We start from the raw sequence: 27,004 nt of genomic DNA on the forward strand, positions 1-27,004 counted from the left end.
CTGTGCACCAACAAGTGCACCTAATGAACTTTCGTGTGATTGGCAAGTTGCAATGCCTCACTGCACAAGCTGTATTCCTGGTCAGAGGGCTTAAAACAAATTGCCAACTTTTTGTGAAAGTACATAAGCTATAACTATAGTATTCTCATTCCAGAAAATGTTGCGTTTCTTTTTTCCATCTGTACTTTGTATATATACTGTATGGACTAGGAACTTATCTACTCTGTGTTTTTGGTTTCCCTTCGGACCGCTTAGGGGAGCGAACGGTTAACGGACCGCGGTGAGCAACAAGTCCTGAAACGGTTAGCCATCATCTTGATACTGTCTGCAGGAGAGAGTAATTTTAATATAATTTGTCTTCCTGGAGATTGATTTAGATTATTCGAGAAATTCAAACTACGATCATAACATTTATATTTATAGACATACTCCAATATGGCGTCTCGCTCTCCATTGTCTTCCCCCGACTCTGCTACGGGTTCAGGTACCGACCCGGCTCGGCCAGACACAGGAGAGCCGCTCGGTGGGTCAGATTCGGATTCAGACTTGGGTCTCGGGGAGGAAGGTTGCGGTGCTGGTGACCTGGGGTATCGCCTGGAAGAGACGGAGCTCGAAGCCGAGTTTGAAGCGGCAGCTGAGCGGCTCCGTGGACTGGTACAGACAGCGAGCAGAGAACAGCTGCTTTACCTGTACGCCAGGTATAAACAGGTAAAGCGACCCCAAAACTTTGGCAACTCTTTAATAAACTGAAGCAAAGACGTGTTTGATGTGTTTTCGGGCTCAAGGTCAATTAGTTTGAAACCTTAAAAATGTGCACTCAGCATGTGCATAATCAGCTGCTGTCATGTAGTTGGTGACCTTCGTGTTTATAAAGTACTGAGTACGTTTGGATGAAGAAACCACTAGCAATATTTTCTAGTTCCCCAAGGGATCATCTTAACTGACAAACGTTGAATAGAAGTGTACAAAACGACTTTTCTGCTACTCTCCAAACATTTTGTATTACTGACAAACCTACTGGCCACGTAAACTGAGTTATATACATTATTTATATGCAAAATTTAGAAATAAGCAGTTGGCATAAATGAACAGGGTAATAAAATATATATCTATATATACAGTGCCTTGCGAAAGTATTCGGCCCCCTTGAACTTTTCAACCTTTTGCCACATTTCAGGCTTCAAACATAAAGATATAATTTTTTTATTTTATGTGAAGAATCACCAACAAGTGGGACACAATTGTGAAGTGGAACGAAATCTATTGGATTTTTGAAACTTTTTTAACTAATAAAAAAATGAAAAGTGGGGCGTGCAAAATTATTCGGCCCCTTTACTTTCAGTGCAGCAAACTCACTCCAGAAGTTCAGCGAGGATCTCTGAATGATCCAATGTTGTCCTAAATGACTGATGGTGATAAATAGAATCCACCTGTGTGTAATCAAGTCTCTGTATAAATGCACCTGCTCTGTGATAGTCTCAAGGTTCTGTTGAAAGCGCAGAGAGCATCATGAAGACCAAGGAACACACCAGGCAGGTCCGTAATACTGTTGTGGAGAAGTTTAAAGCCGGATTTGGATACAAAAAGATTTCCCAAGCTTCAAACATCCCAAGGAGCACTGTGCAGGCGATCATCTTGAAATGGAAGGAGTATCAGACCACTGCAAATCTACCAAGACCTGGCCGTCCCTCTAAACTTTCAGCTCAGACAAGGAGAAGACTGATCAGAGATGCAGCCAAGAGGCCCATGATCACTCTGGATGAACTGCAGAGAACTACAGCTGAGGTGGGAGAGTCTGTCCATAGGACAACAATCAGTCTTACATTGCACAAATCTGGCCTTTATGGAAGAGTGGCAAGAAGAAAGCCATTTCTCAAAGATATCCATAAAAAGTCTCGTCTAAAGTTTGCCACAAGCCACCTGGGAGACACCCCAAACATGTGGAAGAAGGTGCTCTGGTCAGATGAAACCAAAATCGAACTTTTTGGCCACAATGCAAAACGATATGTTTGGCGTAAAAGCAACACAGCTCATCACCCTCAACACACCATCCCCACTGTCAAACATGGTGGTGGCAGCATCATGGTTTGGGCCTGCTTTTCTTCAGCAGGGACAGGGAAGATGGTTAAAATTGAGGGGAAGATGGATGCAGCCAAATACAGGACCATTCTGGATGAAAACCTGTTGGAGTCTGCAAAAGACCTGAAACTGGGACGGAGATTTATCTTCCAACAAGACAATGATCCCAAACATACAGCAAAATCTACAAAGGAATGGTTCACAAATAAACGTATCCAGGTGTTTGAATGGCCAAGTCAAAGTCCAGACCTGAATCCAATTGAGAATCTGTGGAAAGAGCTGAAAACTGCTGTTCACAAACGCTCTCCATCCAACCTCACTGAGCTCGAGCTGTTTTGCAAGGAAGAATGGGCAAGAATTTCAGTCTCTCGATGTGCAAAACTGATAGAGACATACCCCAAGCGACTTGCAGCTGTAATCGCAGCAAAAGGTGGCTCTACAAAGTATTAACGCAAGGGGGCCGAATAATTTTGCACGCCCCACTTTTCATTTTTTTATTAGTTAAAAAAGTTTCAAAAATCCAATAGATTTCGTTCCACTTCACAATTGTGTCCCACTTGTTGGTGATTCTTCACATAAAATAAAAAATTTATATCTTTATGTTTGAAGCCTGAAATGTGGCAAAAGGTTGAAAAGTTCAAGGGGGCCGAATACTTTCGCAAGGCACTGTATATATCATATCTAGCACATTTAAAAAATAAATTGAATCATTTTCCACACAGTGAGCATATTGCCCCTGTGAATTTAAAATAGGAATACAGTTAAATTCCAGTGGATTTGCTGTTTGAAACAGCCATTGTTATCCTGTGTTCACATGATGACTAGCTAATCATATTCTTAAAGTTTGCTTCTTCTCATTGATACCTTTTCAGTTGTTGAATATGTATTCCTTTTAGTAAGCTATAGCTAAAGTATTGTGCACAAACTCATTTTAAGTTACACGAGGCAAGAGAAATCTGTGCGACTCCACAAACCCACACTAAATATAGGTTTCAGTGTTGTCCAGAAAAAAAGAAAGGTAAATGTGTGAACTTTCACAGATATTGTAAGAAACCCAACAGACCAGGGAGTGTAAGTAGGATTTCAGTTGTTAAAGGCTAAATAACATCCTAGGCAAGTAAGATCTGTCAGTCAACTTATGGGATAGACTATGACTAAATTACATACCCGAGAAGCTGAGTTCTAGCATTCACAGTCTCCTTGCCGAACTGTATTAAAAATAGAAAACAAAACATTTGCCCTACTGAAAAGCGGTTAAGAGTTTCTACCAGCTGGGCTCTGTAAGGCTGCTGATGGGTTACACATTGTGCTGTGATGCTGCAGGCAGGCCTGGAAGCAGCTTGGGGACATGAGCAAAGAACAGGCCATGCAGGAGTATGTAGCGTGTGTGCATTCGCTGGACCCAGAAGGAGGCCAGAAGGTAGGGACTTCTGACTCAATTTCACTTAAACCTGCTATTTGTTTGGTGTCAGCTTTTGGGCGCCAGGATGATGTCATGCATTGAGAGGGCGAACTGTCTCTGGGACAAGCTGTCAGATTTGTTCTAGAGATAAACCTGTTCCTGGGATTCCTACAGTTCAAGAGACAGTTTCACATGATTCATCAGTAAACTACTAGCTACTAGCAACCTAATGAATACGGTCACTTGAGCAGCCCACTTGTGTCTGTAACCTCTCTTGCGTTTTTCAGTTCTTGGCAGTTTGTATACTGAAGTAATTCTGGCAGTAATTTGTAACATTAACCTCTCTCAACACAGCACCGTCATCTTACCTAAACAAAACATGAATATTAATGATCAGAAACTAAGGCCCACTTTAAAAATCACAAATATGCTCCTTAAAAAAATCACAGAATCGGGTTCCAGATAGCTGCATGTTTTGCTTACTCAAAGAGCAAAAGGTCTGTTTTCTACCAAATGTTACCAAAAACATCCCTGCCCACTTGCAGCTGACAGGACTTGGCTGTTTCCCCATATATACTGTATGCCATATATATCCAGTGAGTATAATATGAAGAGGGGTGGATCAGTGTTCACTGTTGTCCCTTTTGTGCTACATTTAAGAAAATAAAATAATTTTTCAGTTTGCATTGTCTTACCTTTATGACTACTGAGAATAAGTACTCTGGAACACAATCAAAAGAAAATTAAAATCTATATAAAGGGCCAGCATGGGTGTGGAGTGGATAGCGCTTCTGCCATGTAGCACTGGGGCCCTGGGTTCAATTCCAGACCTGGGGTGCTGTCTGCATGGAGTTTGTATGCTCTCCCCATGTTTGCGTGGGTTTCCCCCCACAGTCCAAAGACACGCTGGTAGTTTAATTGGCTTCTGGGCAATTGGCCTTGGTGTGAGGTTGTGTGTGTCTATCTGTGTGTGTCCTGTGATAGACTGGTGTCCCCTCCAGCGTGTATACCACCTTGCGCTCACTGCATGCCAGGATAAGCTGCAGCTCCCCTGCAACCCTGTATTGGGAAAAAGCAGTTAGAAAATGGTGGGATTTATAGTTTAAAGTGTGAAGTGTATGTAGATAGAACAGTTATATTTCAGAATAAACAAGTATTCCATGTCTATGTGGAACAATTATTTGTTTATATTTTGGGTATCAATTTTGAAGTGACTAAAGGATTTACAAAACAGTAGTGCCTGGACTTTAATGAAGAGGATATGGCATTAAGGAATTCGAATTGTTTGAATTCAGCATTAGCTCTAGTGTAGATTTAACAGCCCAGTTCATAGAGGCCACGCAGAGTGGCCTCGATGTGTCAGCGTCTCTTATGATCATTGGTGCTATTAGTTGCAGTTCATGCTTGGCAAATTTGACAACTTGCCCAGAGTGGTGAGTGCAGTATTGCGAGATTTTCTCTCTTCACAATTCTCATGACTATGCATTGAAGGACAATAATAATAGTATAATGTTAATTTTTGAGTGTTTTTAAATAACCCTCAAAGCTCCTTATAGTAGTACACATAATACACAAAAAACGAATGGCACATATCAATGTTATAGCATTAATTTTTCAGTTGTTGAGCTAATATCAGTCTTGTCACGGTTTGCTTTCAGAAATGTTCTGTTGTATCTATGTCTTAATTTCAGACAGACTCCTGTAAAGTACAGAAACCAGAATAGTAGTAATCGAATTTGATTTTCAAATTAATCTGTCAGCAGGATAGCAGTGAAACCCAAGCCCACAATGGTAAAAACGTTGCCCAAGAGCCAGTGTATAAATATTAAATAGTTACGTTTCCAGTACAAATCTCTATGTAATACCTCGGGTTAGTGCAATAACATCACTTTTAACTAGGATTTATGAATTTGTTTCTGGTGGTGGTATTGATAAATAAGAGCTAAACCAAGGAAGGGGTGTGCCAGATATCCCAAGATAAGTTTCCATGTGATCCAGTGTGGGACTGTGATTGACACCAGCAGCATTTTAGTTGAATAAAAAGCACATCAAGTGATCCAGAAGCCACTGGAAAATCATTAACTGACTTAACAATGGTAGTTTCTGTACTGTGTATCCAAACTCCAACTGAAGAGGTTCAAAGAGCTCATTAGATACAAGACGCAATTAGAATTGAGTCGCATTGTCCATTTCAGAGTTTTTGTGAGAAAAGGCAACTTAGTGGTACATAGTGGTAGTTAAGTGCTTGAGGTCCTAGGTCAGTTTTAGAAACCCTTACGTAACTAGAAATTTATGTCGAAATGCCCATTAATCACACCCCACGGGCTATGCATACATGTGTACAGTACATCAATGTGTCAGTTTACATATGATGTTATTTCGGTCAGTTTCTTTCATATGAAGCACACATAGAAAATTAAGTTCAATAATTATTAATGCAGTGTTCTATAAATAGAACAAATATCTAAACATATTCATATGATGCATACAGAAAGTTAAGCTCTATAATTTATAACGTAATGTGATATCAATAAAAAAATTGAAAAAACCTGTTTGCCCGGATCGTGGTCACTGTCCCCCCAGATGACACGTTTCTTTTAAACCGCTCCACAAATTCTCACATGAACGTATTCTCCAATATCATCACAACAAAACCATAAAGTTTGTTTCCACAGATATGACACTATTATGCAATAAACCAATAAATTAATGAACTAGCAGAATCCCAATAAAAACACCCGGCCAGCACAGCATGTCAATATTATACATTTTTACCAACAAAACCGCAAAAGCAAAAACCAGCAAATATATATATATATCCCATGTTTTTACCTTATTCTGAAGCATGATATATATCCAAAATAACCCAGACTTGAACGTTATTGACTTCATAGTAAATGTTTGAAGAACGACCGGTAGAAATAAGGCGATCTGATTAGTAAAAACCGCTTTCATTCATTGTATTTTCAGCCATTCAGAGCTCTTAGGGGGTAAGACTTCCTCTAGAAGCCTCGAGCTGCATTCCGCCTGCCTTTTAGCTGTCAATCATTGACTCAGAAGGGGTAATCAATCAGTTTTTTATCAGTGCTCCTTTTTTTCACACCAGAAGGCAACTCTGAGGTTTTTTTCATTGCATAACAGCAGATAAAGGCTCTCTAGCAGTGTCTAATAGTTTTTATAGCAATTGCAATGGTTATTATTCTTATTTTCAATATTTTTAGGATTTTTTATTATAGGCGTGAAATTTCATTCCAGGTTCAGTCTTCACAAAACATGATGTAGAATTTTTTCTAATTGATCAATTTTTCCCAGATTTGTATCCAAGCTAGTAGTCACCTAGAACAAGGCTCTTGACATGCATATAGTTAAAAAGTCTGACCTCTGAAGACCAACAAAACATGGTCGCCTGCTGTTTTTTTGTTTTTTTTTCATATGTCTGTCTGCTGAGTGGACACATTAAGAAATATAAGAAATTTGACTGTTCACCCTCAAAGCCAAGGGGGTTACCTTCAATTTAAGACCTGAACCAGGCTCCTGCTATGTTCTGCTGCAGAGATATAACAAATGTTTAAGGAGGAGGAAATTTCAGGCGGAAATTGGCTAAATGTGTCAATGTTAATAACAGGTTAAACAAAATTTGGAAGTGTCAAACATTTTTCTCCTACATTTTAATGTGTGAAAAACAAAACAAAGAGTTTGTTACCTGTCAAGGTAGGTGGGATGTTCACTACCTCATTATTTTTAAAGCAACTTAAAAGGTAAGTGTACAAATGCATAAATTAAGATTCAAACAATTAAAAGACAGTACAACAATCAAACAGCAAACTGGAACTATTTCTGATCAAATAATCTGTTCTCTGATAATAAAGTTGTTGTGAAAAAGTAATGTTACATTGATAGTTCAGGTGGGTAGCTGCGTCAGCATGCGTAGGCTGCAAAGGAACAAGTAATAGGTTTATTCCATGCTGAAAAAAAGTTTCGGCCATGGAGCCTTCTTCAGGTGTGACTCCAGTATTCAATTACTCACCAGTTAAATGAATCTTCAATTCCAACTCGGCTCTTACCTACCCAATTAATCTAATTATTTGCTTAGCCACAACGGTTTAATGTCCTTCCCCAAATCTCTGGGTGCTTCAGAGATAAAAGCCATGTCCCAATTCTTGACCTGCGCCCTAAGCCATTTCTACAAATCCGCACTTCTGTAATGTAGCGCAAGTGTGGACTTCAAGTGCGCCAGTATTAAAGGGCGCACTAGTACAAAAAGGTAAAAAACACCCTCGCGTGACGTCACTGTTTTGTCACACGGCTCAGGAGGGTCGAAATCCAAGTCGGCTGTTAAATTTCGTTGTCTGCTTGCAGTTTGATTAAATTGAATTTTATCTCGTCAATCCCTGTACAAATGTAGTGATACTGTGTTCATTCATGTTGTAAACTTAACCTCGATTCATAACAGGCGAAGTAAACTAAGGAATCACTGGCAATATTGCTGCTTATTCCAAGCTGTGTACTATTAAATACATTTAATATTGTCTGTCCCAGTACAAAATGACAGTATGAGGAACATAACGCTTTCATTCAACTAAATAAGGTAAACTTGGCTATACCTCAAAGCTTGTACTATAAAATACGAGCACCATTAAATGTTCTGTGTACAGAATACAAAGCTGGTAAATGAATAAATATACATCAGTTGAAATGGGGGTGACGAAATAAAAGCTTTATGTCAAAACTTTGTACGTAGAATACATACAGTTTAAATCTAAAGTAGCCTAATGAAGTTTGTTTTTTCAAAAAAATTGTAACGCTCCGGGGTTCACGTGGGTATGCGCCCTCTCCTCTGCCGCCTCAGGTCGAACCCCCACCATTGGGGACTCGAACCCGGGCCTCCGTTGCACTCGACAGGGACCCAGCCAGCTGAACTAAAGGGAAATCTCCCATCAGCCCGGCGGCTGCGGTCCCTGCTATTCACAGGGAAGGGCGGGGACGTCACCGCGCTGGTAAGCCGGCTCTCACAACCAATGGTGGCCGTATGAGTTACAATATTATGAGTTCTAAAACTTAAAAAAAGTTCAATTGTACCAATACGTGAATATTTTATTCTCCATAGCAACTTCTCTCCGCCGTGATACATTAGAATGTGGAACGTCACCATTCTGCGAGCAACTGGGGGTAATTCCCTCCAGCGGAGTCCATTCCGATGCAGACTTCAGAGAAGTCTGCATTGGCGGTGCTGGTGAGCACCCTTGTGACAAATTTAGAAATGGAATAACTATTGGATTTTAAGTCTTTTTTTCCTTTCAATAGTTCGGTTTGAAACGATTCACCAGAATGTATTCTTGAGGAGAGTAATGTTTGTGAGATGCTTGCCTTGCCTCGCTTCTTTTAGTCAACTGTTGACTCTTTGTCAACTGCTGCAGTTCAGTTCTACAGAGCTCTGCTGGTTTAAAATGCAGAAAATGAGCTCTAATCACATAAGATTATTCCAGATTTGCCACAATGCTCATGTCAAACATGGGCAATCCCTAAAAACAAGAGCTATTTTCGCTTTGTAGGCCACTACATCACCTAGAAATGATCAAGGCTGCTTGACCCTTCTTCTCTTGCCACAGGTTCTGTTCATCTCCCAGAAGCACCAGTGCACCCACAGACTGGCAACAGACACTAGTATTGTTTAAGTGCCCTTTTTATTTTCTAGTGATCTCAACAGTTAACACTGTCCAACACCCAGGACACATTGTACAGTCTCACAGTTCTAGAGCAGTACACAGGATGTGATGCTCTTTTATGTGTTTTTGGAATCATACAGGTTTATTCTGTATAAGCTGCCAGACCACGATGAAGGAAGAGGTCTGCGATACCTCTACATGGATGACCATACCAATGGCTGGGTATATGGGAAGAAATTGGTGAATGACTCCAAGAGTGCAGTGGGGCAGACTTTGCAGCCTTTTTTGTCCTACATTCATAAAAAGGTAAGAAACCTTTATTTATTATTTGTGTCATCTCCCAGAAAGTGAGGCCAGGATATACGTTGTCTTTTCGATTTGTTTATTTTCACAGGTTTCTCTTATAATTCAAAAGCCTTTTGTGCAATACAAATACAAACTTTAAGGTAAGTAACATTTTATAATGTACAAGACAGAAGGACACAGAAAATGGGGGGAAAAAACATCATAGACAACACAACAAACAATAGAATTGTATCTGTAATACTTGCTGGGTTTGCTTGCTTATTCCTATGATTAAAGCCAAGTGCAATGTTTGCTACATATGCAGGATGTGAATTGTTCATTTTATATATATCTAAAATAAAATATTTTAACATTTACACTATTTCAGGGTAGAACATTTACACGTGTGATTCTGCAGATGTTGTCCAAATCATTGATTCAGTAGAAAACATTTATTTTAGGATTTCCTGTGTATGGTCAAGACATGATGGCACGTCCGAAGTATATACTGTGTCTTTAGAATACCAACACCAGCTTTCTGTGTTTTCTGGTTTTAAAACTTGAATCATAAAGCTTTAAAGTATATATTTCCATCTTGTTTTTGTTCATTATTTTTTTCCCCTTTACATTTCTTTGACTGAGGCATCACATAAGCTAAGAACAAATCTGTTGCCTTCAAAGCTTTTTCTCCTGGTGAAAATCACTGAGTTTAAAAACACTTCTGTAAATCAATATAATACTGATGTTTATAATAAAAAATTCATCTGCTGGGTAAAACAAAACTAAAGATGCTTGTTGTGGGCTCTATTGAATTGAATTTACAGTAGCCCATTTCTAAATGAATACAGTAAATTAAATTGTTGAGATTAAGAGATAAATGTACATACTTCATGGCCAATTGTCAGTTGAAAAGAAATGAAAACAATTAATAGGATTAAGAATAGTCCTATTTTGGACTGTGGTTTTCAATTCTCTTAATCTGACTTTTGGCCATGAAGTATGTTCAGTTTAATTCGGTTGGACAAAAAAGCCAAAGGTCAGATTAAGAGAACTGAAAACTAGCCCAAAATAGAAGATTTTTTGTTTAGTTTGATCAATTATACAGTTCGTTTGATTCTTGAACTTAATTGATTAATTGACTTCGTCAGCTGGAAGCAGGCTTGATAATGGACTCCGTTCAAAAAGAGCAGACTTGTCCTTTAAAAACATTGAAACTGAAAAACCAGACGGATCAAAAACGATAAGAGATTTGAATATATCTTGTGTGACCTTTTTCAGGGATTGTGATGTTAGACAGACAGGAGTGTGGCTGGTTCACAGCACCCCAGAACTTCCAGATGTGAAAAATCATTCTACATCATTCTTGCCCTCCAGTGGGCATGAAAATGCACAGACCTTCTTCTGCGGGACTTACACATACAGCACCTTCAAGGACATAGGTAGGCGTTCACATGTACATACAGCTGTGTGAACCTTTTCAAGAACAAGTTTGATTGCTGAGCTTTAGTATGTCCATGGCATTGACATCACAGCTGTCTATCACTTTCTGAAAGCCTTTGGTACAATTTTTCCAGATTTTAAGATTCAAGTATTGGTTATTTGCAGTTCTTGTTCTGGTTTGGAGCACCTTTTCTTTTCCTAGTCTAAATTTACCTGTGGGCAAAAACCAGTCTATTCTGTTATTTTCTGTTGGTGGTTCAATTTCATATGCAAGCTTAATATAACCCTGAGAATAGGTGGACACTAATAGACTTACACCTCATTGTGTATACAGATGAAAATAAATACCAAAATAGCCTTAGACTTTCTAATTAAATCTAAATGATGTGTATTGTGGCTGCTGAAAATATATGTCAACATTTTAGAACTTGGAGGATAGTTTAACAAGTGAAAATAAATAAAGGAAACTCTCCAGACTAATGGAAAAAGAAAGGGGGCATTTGACCTGGATGTATGAAAATGCCATGCTTACTCTTGGTTATTTTTCATTCTTGTCTCTACAGCTGTGCAACTCCAGTATATCCATGTATACTCTTTTGACTATCACGTCCCCCAAACCTTCCACAGAGACCTTCAGTGTGTGGCTCAGAGAACATGCTATCCCAGGAAAGAGCCTTGGTTTAAGCAGCTGCCCCTGACATCTTTAGCAGGGTAAACTTTCACCAGCTTTGCAAAATGCTCTAGATTTAATGACGGTGAGCACCACTCAAGGCAGAGCTAGAGTCTGCAGAAAAAAAATCAGTAAAGTCTATGGATCACGTTTGTTTACCAACTGATCGCTTCTTTAGAAACTATTCTCCAATTCAAGATACAGAAACAGTATTGAACAACACAGTTGCCATGATCCATAAACAATCTCTGTGCTTCATTATTGCAGTTTGTTCCTGGGAAGTGAAAATGTCACATCAGCTATTTTTCTCATTTTAGATATTTGGAATCAATAGTTAATTTTTTGCATGCCTCTACATTTTAAAATCACAAATTAATTATCACAGTTCCAGACCTGTACCAGCTTGGAAGAGATGATGAAATGTACTTATTTCTTCAAAATATGTGCTTAACAGCCCCACAGTGATGCTAAGTGTCAGAGTTGGCATAAGTTGTACTAATGGTTTTTCTTTCACTGACAACAGTACAAGAGCACTGGTGCCCAGCTGGTCATAGAGGTTGCAGTTATCGGACGAGTTTGAGATCGCTTGGATATCCCAAAGTGTCCAACCCTGTTGGTGTTGGTATTCAGTGAATTATGTATCACTGCTGAAACTTGGACAACGATGTCTGATTTACTCTGAACAAGCACTTATTGAGCCTCTCAGAATCTGAATTTATTTAATTTTTACAAAGTCTAACTCTATTGTATGTTGGCTGTTTCTAGCCAGCAAGACCCACTTTCTCACAAAGATTTTGTGGAACAATATCCAGTTTATTTTTACTCAAAGCCTTTCCCAATTGAAGATGTATTTATATAAAAAAAGCATACTTTGTTTTGGTGAAACTTTCTCAATCTGCCAGCTGGCAACTGAACTTTCCTACATGTTTCTGCGGTTACACTTTAGATTTAAGGTTTCATAGCATCGCTTTCTTTCAAAAGAGATTTTATGGGATGTTAGTAAAGCATCAATTTATACTCAGTAGTAATTTAGGTTTAGGATTTGTGTCTGAGGTAGTTTGTAGGTGCTTTATTAACATTCTGTAAAGCCCAATTCTTGAACAAATTGATTAATAGAATATTTGAATCTTTTATTTATACAACAATTTAAATCATGTTTTTCTCTTGGTATGTTGATTTAAACATAAGAAAGGATAAAAATATAACTTGTGTAGCTTCTTTAGATACCATTTAATACCTAAGAACACGAGAGGTTACATTTGGCCCATTTAGCTAATTTCTTAGTAGTTAATTCAAGGATCTCATCCTGCTGTTTCTTGAAAGGAACCAGGACTTAAATAACATGTGCAGTTTGTTCCATTAATCTCAACTAGTTTTGAAAAGAAATTGATTAATTGATCCAAGGATCTCATTCTGCTGTTACTTTAAAGGTTATTGGAAACGGTTGTCATTTAAATACATTTAAAAAAAGGTTATGTAGAAAAGGAACAATCCAGTAAGTTTCAAACACTGCCCTTCAAAAGCAATATGTCACACTTCACACTTGATCTACTGTATATTGGTGGTGCTGATTTAAAAAAGAACGTTCTGGGTAGCAACCAATACAGTACAGCATTCAGAGAGGGGGGGAAGAAATACACATTCACTTGTTCTCGGTTCCAGTTTGACGTTTTGGTAGCAAGTGCACTTCCTGTTTTTGGTTGGGTAGAAAGTGTGTCTGGGACAGATTCTTACAGGGAACCTGTGACTCTGTTCCGTTTCAGATCTCTACTCAGGTTTGCTGGTTAACTATTTAGGAGACGACTTCTTTGCCAAAAGCTGGGGGAAGCTTCATCAGCCTCTGCCGTCGAATTGCTCTGTGGCGCACAAGGTGTACAACGTGAAGACTATGCAGCTGCCAGAGGCCAGGCCTTTCGGCATCATGGTGGACCACTCCAAGTGGTGTGTGATGAAGGGCGGGGGTCCGCACTGGACCTGCATCGCGAACACGAACCGAGAGATCAGTCAAAGGAGAAGAGGAGGCGGGGCTGTGTGCTCAAGCAGGCCTGGAGTGTGGAAGGCCTTCCTCGCGGTAGTTGACACATTTGAGGACTGCCAGTAACACGTGGCTGGCAGAAATAGACAAAGGGCTGTTTTCAAAAGATTCTGCATAGTTTTTCCAAGTCAAAGCAAATGGTGGTAAGTAATATGTAAGAAAACTCTGCAGTAGCTCAAGTAGGTAGTGCGTCAACACGCGTAGGCCGCAAAGGAGAAGAAAAGAAACGGGAACGGACACCTGAAGAAGACTCTACAGCTGAAATGTTTCTTTTCTTTTTTCAGCATGGAATAAACCTTTACATGTTCCTAAACTATTCATTACTGACCTTAATAGCAAAAGTAAAATGTATTTTGGAAGGATATGTATCATGAGAAAGTCATGCATCTAAAAAAACATTTTTTGAATTAAGTACTGAATATATGGGGGGGGAGATATACAAATATTTCAAATCATAAAAGTACATTCTGTTTGTGTTTCTTTAAAGGCTTGTTTGTAATAAAAGTGCTGGATCTGACCTGCCTTCCATTATTCCTGTGGCCCCATTAGGCAGTTCATATCAAGCACAAAAACTGACGCTGCCGTTATATTGATACTAGTAGTCCTGTTCGGCACATATCTGTGATTTTTGTTTCTGTGGATGCGGGTTTTTTTTTTTTACGCAGAAACCACACAATGGATGAATAATATATATATATTTACTAGCTAAATCAATAACACCACAGACTACGTATTGCAAAACACAAGACAACCTATGCAACAGGTGGTTAAGGTTAAATAAAAACAATCACCACATCTTCATATACAGTACAGTTACTACATAATTGATCAACTAGAAGCATCGGATTATATGACTGTTTACTCTGTGGAGCTGTCCACTTCAACTGGCTTTGTAATAGGCCTGTACAGTTTAAAAGAGAGAGTTTATGTTCACATTTTTATAAAGAATAAGGTTACAGTGCCGTGCTGGTGTTTCGACCTGGTAAGAATATCTTAATTCTATTAAGCCTTCCAGCATTCCTTAATGATTCACTGATTTTTAAGTCAAAGGCCATACACCTAGCTGAAGTTAAAAAATATCTAAGGAACTTAAACCATTATCAAGCTGGCACTTGCAAAAGTAGGCATGTCTCTAATGTTGGGTAGGATTGAGTTTCCCCTTGAAGTCTTGATTTTCTGACCTGCTCAATGCCTGTGACCTCACAGTGATGTCACTCACAGTCGTGTTCTTCTCCAGTGGGTGATCTCTCTTTATAAGCTCAAAGCATGTCAAGCGGGGAAAGACTCTCTCATGAGTATGTCAGAGGAGTGTGTGCACATTTCCTCATCCTGTTTCAATTGTTTTATTTTAACCTTTGCTAATCCGATAGGTAAATATTAACCCACATATAAGCTGTGCCCGGGAATGTAGACAGTGGAAACTGAAAAATGAACTTCACATGGCACAATTTACCATTCTTACCATTTAAAAAAAAGCTCTTAGTTTTTAAATAAATGTGTCTAAAAATATACGTGTCTCCACACACCTGAAGAAGGCTTCACAACCAAAACGTCATATTAGTTTATAGCCGTATCTTTAATTTGTAAAAAGCAGTTTTTTAGCAAAAAAAAATGTATTTCTAATATCACACTTAAAGAGGGAGTACAAACTCCACAAACTCCATCGAAACAGATGCCCACAGCCACAATTTAACGGCAGCCGATTGTCAGAGCCACCTGGGAAGTGACAGAGAAAAGCCTAATTTTGCAGGGAAATGGTGGTTCTCTTTGAAAGATTCAATTGAATATATGGTGTGGCGTCACCGGGGGAAATAGGTGTAAAAGAGATTTAACTCACACCACACTGAACCTCTGTGTTCTTCGTCCGTATGTCTCTCCAAATCCGTTCCGCAATCCGTTGCCAGTATCCTTAAGTCCCCAAATGCGTATGTCCACACTTCTCCGCGCCGTATCCAAAACCCATATCCAATAGTCCGTTATTCTTAAATTCCTTCCAGTACACTCCTAAATCTCTCGTTCCTCCAAAACGCTCTCACCTTACCAACTTCCGCCCGGTTCAGTGCTTCTGTGGCATTTCTATTCCGTTTCCTGACGGAGCTCACCTGTGTCTCATTGTTTCGCCGTATATATCTTTTCCAACAGCGGGTCAGCCGGGGATCCGTGGCGGCCATCTTGCCTAGGTCTATCCAGTAGTAAAGACAGCGTTTCGTTACGAAAATACCAGTTATAAATGACCCTTCCCCTGGCCCTCTTCCAATGGAATTAATATTCTGTTTGAATGTATCTCATGAATGCTGTTAAATGATAGTACCTCTACCGTACTAACATTGAGCATATTAAATTCTAAAGGCTAAATACTGTGTGCAGTACAGTGGGAAATATTGAATTGTTTTAGGAAATAGAAGACAAATTATATTTATAGTGGTTATCCAGAAATAATAAATGTATATACCATAAATTTACTGTGTTGCCAAAGCAGGACAGTTCCCCCTAGTGGAAATATGTTTGCACCGCTTTCCTTGTGCTACAAGAATATTTGCCAGTATCAAATGATCATAATGCATCTCTTCCAGGCTAAAATAAGCAACAGTAAACACTGGTATTTAACTGGAATATAGTAGCATAAGAAGTGGCACAGTGGTGCTGTCTCAGAGCACTGGGGCCATGAGTTCATCCTCAGATGTGGGGCTTGTATGTTCTACAAGTGTTTGCTTGGGTTGTCTTCAAGTAATTGGCTTTTGTGAAAATTGTCCCTGGTGTGAGTGAATCCTGCCTCTGGCTTTCCTGCAACCCTGTACTGGATAATGCAGTTAGAAAATGGATGGATTAAAGCCTTCATAACCCTTATAGAATTATTTCCTTTTACCACTAGTTTTAGTACTGGAAACCACTGCAATTTTAAGTCATATCCATTGAGCTATGAACTATTTTACCTTTTGTATATCCTCCTGAAACAGTGCTGCTGCACATTCCATTGCAAAAAACACTACATCCATTCGGTTACCAGAAAGGATCATTAAAACACTAAAGAAAACATACTCATTAAGCACAATTTGAGACTTTACATCTCATTTAATATGGAGACCATAGACTGACACTGACTCAATACATCCAGTGAAAGTGGTTCAAGCTTTTAGAGACAACCTGTAGAGTCTCACTGTCAGTCTCCGAGTCTGCAGAATGATTAAGATGCACAGTCTCTGGGGTGGGAATTCTTTCTTCTTGGCTTATTTGCCGATAAGGGAGAGTTGACACATTCAAGAACACCATCCACAATTCAGAGGCAAGGCGATTAGGAGACTCTCCTCCGGCTCCTCTTTTCATCATACAGGGAGATGGCTGGGAGTAGCACTCGGATAATGGACACTGCCACCCACGCCACCATGTCATTCAGTTCTTCCATCGTTATCTGTTTTAAAGCAACAACAAATGTAGGTTAACCACGGAGGACTAACATTGTCTTTTATTGCTTTTAACAGGGTGTCAGCTGAGCATTAGACAGGATTCATCCATTCTCCCAGCAAACAGTGATAGGCTGATTTCTTTTAAGGTCTTATTTTTCCCCGACTTCTCCTTGGAATACGTCATATTCTATTCTCATTTTTTCTACAGCCTAGAAGCCTATTCTGGACTTTTCTTCCATTTGCTTTCCCTTCTTACCTCTCTCCCAAAACCAAAGGATTGTGCATTTTAATACACTGTATTACAATTAAAACACAAGATGAAAGGTTCTTATAAATGTAGCCTGGCAAAGAATAATTAGCACAGGACACATTTTGGGTTCTTTACTCGCCTAGAAATGTGGTCTGATATGTTCCTGGTTTAAAAAAATAAAAAAGACATAACGATATTTCTATATACACAAAATACGGCAGTGGTTCACGCAGCACGTTCAGAAATAAGTCGCTCACCTCTCAGCCCTCACCGAGAACTACATTACGATAATTAGTACGATACCTACAATTGCGAACACTTAAACGGTGCTAAACATAAGTCCCTGTAAAGAATGAAGGAAGAGAAAATACAAGGAGCATGTGAAACCCATTACTAACAAACCAATAAACAGATATCCCCAGCCCGAGTAGTTGCCTAAATACTCTACTGCTTCAGTGTACTCCGTTAAAATCCAATATCCATCTTGCTAATCTTGTCTCAATCCTATGAAATACCCCCTCTATACTCATTTAGGGAAATGACACCGTATTTACCGTTACGACTCTGTAGAAGTTACGGGTTCTTTTTAACGGTAACTCACTGCTTCTTAGTCCCTACTGCCCATGCGCAGAACGCTGGACTCAACCGTCAGGAACCGCCATCTGGTACTAAATCTGTGTTTTGAAAATCATACTGCTTGGGGCACATTGCATTCTCTTCTTCTGAAGAGATACCAAGGGTTTTGAGTCCCAGCTGGGTTTCTTCACAAGTCTTTTTCATAGGAACCCAATTCCAACAAATTACATACAGTAATTTCTGATTTTCTCGGGCAATGCAATAGATGCTATTAATGGAATACAAGTACATTTTAAAAGACAACCTTAGATAATGTGACAATCAGTGCACTTTTCAGTCCTTCAGATATCCCTTGTGGTGTCTCCGGGGGAAAGTTTATGCAAATGAGAGAAGTACTCACACCACACTTTTCTTTCCTGAGTTTCGTGGCGTTTCTTCCTCCAATTATCTTCCAAATCCAGTCCGTAATCCGCTCTCTTAATCCTGTTCTGATCCGAGTTACAAAAGTCCGTAATAAACCCAATCCGCAATCGAAAAACCATAAACCTTTTCTCCCTTCAGTAGTCCGTTATTCCTTAGTCCGACCTTTCACATAAACCTCTTTCCTCTCTATCTTTCTCCCTGTTCACTGCCTCCGGGGAACTTATATTTCGGTTCCTGATGCGGCTCAGCTGTGTCTCATTGTTTCTCAGGGTAGACCCTTTCCATATACGGGTCAGCTTATTCTTTTTGGCAGCCATTTTGCTCAGGTCCATATCTAGTATTTTAACTAGGTCATTCTGAAAATACCTGTTATGAATGACCCTTCCCCTGGTCATCTTACACCCTTTACTTGGCTGGCCTGTAATGTGGGTGTTATATTCTATGATTTTCTTCTTGTTTTATTTATTACCTTGTCCAGTAGGTGGCAGAATTAGTACAGTAAGGGACTAGGCTTAAGGAGCAATATTTTTTAATCAAGCTGACATCTTCCTCTAAAATATGTTTTTTATTCGGTAGTGGTATGAAAAACACAACCTGAAAATATAGTAATGAAAATGAAAAGTCAAGCTTGTGCAACCAGGTGATGTGCAGCTGGGCACGGGAATCGGGAACAGCGCCTCGTGCGGGCTGGTAGACCCTCGCTTCCAGCCTGCTGTCCGCCTGACTTTCTCTCCCATGGTTCTTTCTAATTTGTTAGGTAAGATCTGAAGTAATAAGGCTTTTTAAAAAGGTCTGTAAATTTATGTTTACTGATGTCATAGTTTCGGTTTAAGGTTTACTCGTTTATATTTGTTTTAAGAGTATCAAAAGTGTATTCTGGCTCTGCGGGTTATCAGAGACGAAATTGAACTTCGTTAGCTGTGTTAAGTCGCTAGATGAAAACTGTCTGTGTGTTGTGAGTTAATTTCTTAGTGAGTTGAGTTGTTATGTTGTGACGCGTTTAAATGGTGTTATAGTAAACAGGGGAAAACAACATGTACGAGGGTAGGAGTCAGACTCTTGCTACCAGCCTGCTGTAAACCTGACTTGTACGTATTTCTGGAAACCCTCCCTTATTTTCTTCTATTTTTTAGAAAATAAACTTGAAAAAAGGGAGCCGTGTATGAGTTCCTCTTGCGCACGCCGGTGAGTGCACAAGATCAACGGTAAAGCTGCCAGAACTGAGAGGGACCCGCTAGAGGTCACCACAGCCAGGCAGAATAGGGACTGTGACGTAAACTTGAGTAGTGCGATAAGGGAGTTGTAGTTCATAAAGCCAACGCTATGTCCGTGAGCAACTATAGCCAGTTCTAAAACCCGGCTCCCCTTAAGTAAGGATTACACTTGCATTCCAGGCTTTTCTATGGAAGCCCGTTTCCGCCAGGGAGTAAAAAAAACGCGCTATGGTATCTCAGAATTGCAACTTAGCAACTCTGAATTCTGACTTAGTAACTCTTTATATCTCACATTTGCGAGTTCGAAATAGCCCATATTTCATTGTCTGTCCTTTTGTTATTGTAACGGATTCGGGTTCTAGGGCTTGTGCCCTCGCCGCTCCCACCCTAGTTCGTACCTCACTGCATTGGCTCGAACCCAGCTCCTGAGTTGTTGAGGACAAGACCTGTATAACTATATATGGCTACAATACCAGAATTGACCATAATTAAAATTGCATTTCTACACTTCTTTTCCATCCCAAAGGATTAGAGGTGTAAATTATTAAAAGGCAAACCGTGTGTTATATTTTTGGGGTCTCTAGGCTCCACTGGCAGAGCCAGACTGTTTGGGACGTGTGACCACACAGGTTTGATACCGTGAAGGCTTTGAGTTAGAATGGCGACATTCAAATTAAACATTAAATCGGACATCGCCCTTTTGTCTGGATTTTCTCATTAAAACCTAATTATTAATATATATATATAAAAACAAGTCCGTACAGGGACGAATACTGTAGCTTCCCTGCTGCAGCTTTTAATGACGTCTTTACTTGTACACGCTGGATACGTCAGATAAGGCAACTGCTTTGCAGATCTGACGTAATAGACAACATTTTGGTTATACCGTGGTTTATGCTCAAGTCCGTATTATACAAAATATAGTTTTACCGCTCACGAACACGACGGATTTGTTTTCAAAATAGAATAATTGATTAATGGATTAATGGAACGAGATCAGGGATAAAAATGGAGAGAAAGAAACCGGGATCTGGAGCTGTGAGTGTACTATCCATACGTTTATATATTTGAACTTTTAGGTAGTGAATTTAAAAAAAAAATCAGCATTAGTTTAGCTTTAAAATGTAAGGTTTAGTAAAACAGTAAAAACGTACACCTCGTAGTAATATTTCTAATACTGTTTTAAAAGCTCTAGAAGGTAAAATAAATGGAACATGATTTTAAAATTCCAGCTATGTGTTCTATTTCTGAAATCGTGGGTTAATAATTTATTGTTAACCCTTTCTGTATTTTATGGGAATATACGTACTGTACTTTTCTTTTGTTCTCTTAAGATGTCTTGGGTGAGAATATGCCTTCCCAATCTAAAACTCTAAACAGACTTAGAGAATCAACTCGTTTGTGCAGAAGAAAAAAAAAAGAATGTTATGAACTGATTTAGCCCTCTGAACACACTAGGGTAACTCTTCTTACCTATCTATAAAAAGATATGTCAGGAACCGTGGCCCTTAAATGCAGGGACTGCTTTTAAAAGTTAGTTTTGTAGCTGATTATGCCACCTAGCAATTCTAAAGACCTTTTCCCCCAGCAACAAGTTCTTTTTATCTTCCAGAACCACTAGTGCATCCACAGACCAGAAGTCATCCTACATAATTTCCATTTGTATTACAGTACTTTGCAATTCCAGTATCTATCATAGCCTAATCCACAGAACAAATATTACAACTTATCCACCAGAGGTACTTACTTACTCACAGAACATATTGCAGACCAGCTCAAGAGCCCCATTTGACCCCAGTTACCAAAACCAGAGTTCCAAAGGAAAAGTCCAGCTGCAAATATTCTCCCAAACCCAGCCCCAGTTGGAGACCTGGTGTGCCTGCTTCTGTCATAGCAAAGAAACTCTGTGTAGTCTTAGGGATCCTCCTCAGTCCTGGCTGAGTCTGTTTTTTAATATGCCCCCCCCCATTTGTCTCTGAGTCAATTTTTTGAGTAGAGAGGGGAGGAAGAAAATGCTAAAGCCTTCCTCCCTTGCTCACTGTAGAGAGTCCCTGGTGTCCAAACCCTCTCCTGGGTGCTGTGGTACAAATTGGTTATTCCTTTTTCTTCTGTTTCTGTGTGCTCTGGCTCTGTCACTGGGGTTATTAAAGCCCCCCTACCTTTCTTTGGGGGGGGGGGGGGGTTGATAGTTTTGGGTGTAAGCAGAGCTAACTTCTTGGGGCTCATTGATCAAATGGCTATATACAGATGGCCAGGTGTAAGATTGCTCTAGAACATTCTAGATTTTCTAGAATTGTTATGTTCTAGATCCACCTCCTCGGTCTGAGGCTCGGCTAGGCCAGTTTTGACATGCCATGTGTCTTCTCTGAACTGTGTGGTAATTAACAATGTTTGCAATAGCATCTTTGATCAGTAGGAAGCCCCAGAACAAAGAAAGACACATATTACCACCCTCATTGAAGTCACTGGTCATTCTATACAAACTTCTATGCAAAGTCAACATTGTCCTTGATACCTGCTGTTGCCCCCACACCCATTTTATTTCACTCTGTGACAGATGAAATCATTTCTGCCATCAGCTCTGCTTGTTTTTTCTGGCGTTTTGGCTGTGGTTCTGTGAGGTACGATAGTTATGTTCTGTGTTTCAGGGCTGCTACACCATGCTGTATGCACTGCAGGGAGAGCAGCAGCTGTTGGAGAGACCCGTCGGCACTAAACTGCCGTTAATCCCAGGGTCTAAACCTCAATTTTGCAGGACTGCTCTTTCGGAGAAAGTAAGTGTAACCTAAAATGAAAAGCATGAATACATTTATTATTATTTAAATCCAAACATTTAAATTGTAAAAAATGACATGTTTATTCATGGTTTTCTTTCTTTTTAGGGGTAAACCAACATGTGAAATTGTATAATATGAAATGATACCTGGGACACATTAACACATTTCTGTGTGTGTTAGTATAATGTGGTTGCTGTAATGATTAAACTGTAAGCAAACTGTCTTCCCTTGACATCTTTGTGCATATAACATCAGGAGTAAGGTTATATATTTTTCTAGACGCAGTATATTGATCACATTATTGAAATTCACCTGTACTGTATGCCTTAAAGCTTATTGTGCTTACTGTCTTTTTGCAATGTAGATATTTTTAGTTGGCTACAATGACTGAGAAATTGGAATTTGATTTTCAAGAACGTAGAAAAAAATGATAACAGCGATTCTGGAGTAGTCTTCCAAGAAACTGGCGACCGCCTTCGGAGGGGGGAGAAAAAAAACATTCTCATTTTTATGTTCAGAAACATAGGGGGATACATATTTGTGTTTACCTGTACATATCATGTTTTAATAAAATACTTACCTTCTATTTCAGCTGCACCAGCCATCTCCTGACTTCACTCTGACTGATCCCCACGGTTTCCTTTTGGATTCGAAGTACAACAGCCTCCATGACCCCCACCTGCGCACCTATTACCATCGCAAGGGCATGCAGGAGTCTCTGCAGAACAGAGGCTTAATCAATGAGCAGAAGAAAGTAAGGCTGTTTGGAGTTTGTGCAAAGAATGAGTCTTTTTTGGTACGGTGAAGGAGTGAGGTGTTGTCAAAAAAAATAGACCAGGTTCTAGCTCATTTAGCTGTAATAGTTTCCAGTAGCGTGATTTAACTCATGTCTGCACTCCAGCATAGATGTATTCGGTGGGCAGGCCTTTGGTTGTAATCAAAGCATGTAATAGTAGATGTAATCAAAGCAGGCCTATGGTTTGTGCTAAAGTCCTTATGCTCAATAGATATTCAAACACAGAGTACTTGACTGTGCTCTAGATTTGTAAAATAAAAATAAAAACATTTAACCTCCTAGACAGTACTTGAAACATGTTTTGTCTGTTTTCAGGTCCTCTGCTCTTTGAAAGAATACAATCAATATCATAACTACCTTAGCAATGTGAAGTTGCAGTATGACAAAAATTATGTGACTAAACAGGTAAGTGTGATGTTTTTAAACAACCGTCCATCTGATTCTGACTCTTCATCATAGACTTCTGCCTTTATCCAGCCCTCAATCAGTAACGTTTCTAGATGAAGGCTTCCATAAGATCTCTCCATTATGCACTTTTGAATATACTGCTGTCATCATGTCATCTTCAAGGAAGTCTCTACCTTGACTGTGTTTGTATTCTAAGGATCAATTTCAATGTTTTCTTTCAGTTTCTTCTCTAATTGCTATGAAGCTCATTTCTGTTTTAGTGTTTTGACGCTGACGATGTTGTTGCTTATGTTTGTCACTGCTCTAGCCTATTTTAGCTTCTTCTTGTTAGTTCAGCCATACTGTACATCTTTTCATGATACTTTGTGTTGTTTATAGCCCATATAGTCCTTTCTGCATGCAGGATATGGGTTTCATATCATAAGAAAAGTTACGAATGAGAGGAAGCTCTTTAGCCTGTTTGGTAATTACTTGCTAATTGGTCTGTGAGTCTCATCCAGCTGTTTCTTGAAAGAAGTCAGCATTCAACAAGCAGACTTGACTGTGAGGATTTTGAATATTTGAAACAGGTCGCCTTGTAGTCTTCTCTGTTCACGATAACAGAGTTAAAAAAAGATAGTTTTTTTATTCATTGAGGCTGGGCAATATATCTGGATGTTTTTCTTTGTGGAAAACCACTAATTGTACCACCCCAATCGGAGCATTCACTGCTTATCTGTACTGCTCTGTAGACTTTAATCCATTTTCAGTGCAAAAAAATGTATTTTTCCAAACACATGTTAATACAGGCAGCTTTTGTGTGAAGTCCAAAACAGAATTTATAAGTCTTCTTTGCCAGACAAGGCTGAAAAACGACTTGAACTTCCATCCATCCCTTTCCATCCACGTCCTCTAATCTAACCGCCTCATCTAAGGGCTGCAGGGAGCAGGGGCCTATCCCAGAAAGCAACGGGCTTAAGACGATATACACCCTTGACCAGAATTAAGTCCATTGCAAGACACACACAGACACAAATTCACTCTAGAACCAATTTTCCTAGAAACCTTTTTTTCTACCAGTATAGTATGGCTTTTGACTGTGGGAGAAAACCAGAGCAAACCGTGAAAAACCAATGTGAATATGGGGAGACCATACAAACTCCACACAGACAAATCACCTCAGGCTCAGAATAGAGCCCCTGGCCCCAGTGTTGCGAGATAACAAGGTTAACCACTGTATCCAAGATATACATCTTAAATTGAAATGTTTAGATCAACAAACTACAGTAGCTCAGCCTTCACTCTTATACATATGCAAACACATTCTATCGGTGTGAGTTCAAATTAAAAATCTAATGGAAAAAGTCAGTGTTGGTTTTGAAGTGAACACTCGGCTATAATAGTGCTTAGGAGAACCTTGCAATGAAGGGAGTGTGGCACTCTATTAAAAGGCTGTGCTGGCTTTCAGAAAACAATAGTGAAGAAGTTCTTGGAGCTCCAGGAGCAGAACGAGATTCCCAGGGATATCAGCTTCACCGATGTGAGGGAATGGCTCCTTGAGGAAGGATCCAAGAATATTTCAGACCAGTTTATGGCTAACAGAGACAGGTAATAACATACGGAAGCTCCTCACTCTTTAACAGCAAGTTCCTGCCTTTTGGATTCCTGATTTGTTGTATTTGTATCACATTTTTTTTTGTTTCGCTGTAAATATGTGTAAATATTTTACTGTTATGTTTAAACATTAGATGTCAAGAATACAACTGTAAGTAAAGGTTTGCCTTAAGTTAATTAATTGTGCAAGCAAGTGGAAGTCTTGACTGAGTCAAAGTTTTCCAAAAGATGAACATCTGCTCTACGGAAATACCACATTCACAAATTCCTCTGCTGCTGTCTGACATTGCCTTGTGGATGAAGCTTTCTTTGCTGTTGTTGTTTATGAAGGCACCAGGCAGGAGCTCTGAAAACAGAGGAGATATGCAGACAGGCTGAGGTATGAGAATACAGTTTGATTTATTTTGACCCAGGGCTGCTCCTGGTCATCACCTGGATGGGAGATCTTTAATAGCTGGTTTCCTTCTGCATCTTAAACTGATTAGAGACATTTATATCCACTCTGGCAAGTGACCTTGTGACACCTCTGTAAATACAGCATGATTGGGGAGCAAGCAAAAGATAACAGGATCTCTAGCATAACTGTTTTAAAAGATGTTGTGTTTCTGACAAATAATTAAGCATTTATGTTGCAAAATGCTCATTAAAAAAATTATCTCACCTTATAGTGTATACGCCTCTTCCAGCCGAACAGATTTCTGCAGAGTGGATACCCTTAGTGAATCATGTTACTGTATTGTCACACTTAGACTTCAGACACTTTTCATACGCTTTTATGAATCCTACATTTCACACTGTAGCTTAACTCACTTTTGAAACACATAGTTTATTCACCCCTTTCATTGATTTATAAGCTTTCAAATCACCGGCATTATCAATATACAGTATTTAGCCTCATCGGTTTTCTACATCAGCTTAATCATGTTTCTTGTTTTTTTTTCACATTCTCACTGTACATTGCTGTATGGTATGTTATTTTCCCAGTTATTTTGTCTTTGGGCTTCCCAGACCACATTCAGCTGCTGAATGCTCCTAATATGCTGAAAAATGCCCAAAGATTCCTCAATGATCTAACAGATTCCTCAATATTTAATGTACCACCTATAAGCAGGTGACATATATAAATATAAATGTCTAGTAGCGTAGCTGTTCTGTGCTCAACACAATCTAGCTTTCTGCTGTTTCTCATCGGCTTTGCCTTTTCACTGACGGCTCTACAGATGTGGAAAATCAGAGAAAGGGCTTTACATATGAGAATAGAGGAAGATGCCCGGAGGGAGGTGCGACAGGCCCAGCTGAAGAATCAGACCAGAGCTAGAAGGCACAAAAAGGTACTGGAGTAATGAATGTTTGGATTCATCCTCTTAAGGTGAACTTTTCTTCATGCAAATTCCGGACTTGACACTGACCTTGCAGCTATATTTTGTTGTATTTCCAAGATGAGCACCTATAGGTTTAAATTAATAACCTAAACTAATACCTTTGGATCCTCGGTGACCACAATAATCATGGTATGTTGGCACCTCTTATATTGTGCATCTACTCTAGGGTGGTTATGCCAAGATATGCTACAGAGGTGCCAAAACACCATATTCTGGTAGTGTTTGGTGCCTCCAATTCATGGTTATAGCACTGCATCTCCAAAGCCCATGGTTTATCTCCAGCCTTGGGCACCTCCCTGTGTGGCATTTATTCTGCGTGTTGTGGGTTTTAATTCCAAGTAACATCCCAGAGACATGCTGCTTTGCATAATTGGCTGTTCTAAAGTATCCCTCAGGGGTATCTCCCCAAGAGGATCCAAGAGGGTGGTTGATGATCTCTCCTCTTCATTACCTAAGCATTAGAGGAGAGACATTGCTGCTTCAATCTCTTATATCCAGCCTGCAAGGTTCTGAACTACACACAGAGTCTTTCATCCAAGTAATGTCGGACCCAGCCTTTCTTCTTCTGAGCTCTGACCAGACCCAGCTTCCCAGCTTCAGGGTG

The 27,004-nt window shown here is 39.5% G+C and overlaps 1 protein-coding gene across 1 annotated transcript; it reads left to right on the forward strand.

Moving 5' to 3' along the window:
- Positions 1–261: 261 nt before the first annotated feature.
- LOC138241287 (acyl-CoA-binding domain-containing protein 6-like) lies at positions 262–26,336 on the forward strand. The gene is made up of 3 exons (XM_069194599.1): positions 262–708; positions 3,403–3,499; positions 26,239–26,336. The coding sequence occupies exons 1-3, from the start codon at positions 436–438 to the stop codon at positions 26,334–26,336; spliced, it is 468 nt and encodes a 155-aa protein (XP_069050700.1). The 5' UTR covers positions 262–435.
- The last annotated feature ends 668 nt before the right edge of the window (positions 26,337–27,004 follow it).

This window comes from Lepisosteus oculatus, chromosome 9 (assembly GCF_040954835.1).
Source record: "Lepisosteus oculatus isolate fLepOcu1 chromosome 9, fLepOcu1.hap2, whole genome shotgun sequence".
NCBI lineage: Eukaryota > Metazoa > Chordata > Actinopteri > Semionotiformes > Lepisosteidae > Lepisosteus > Lepisosteus oculatus.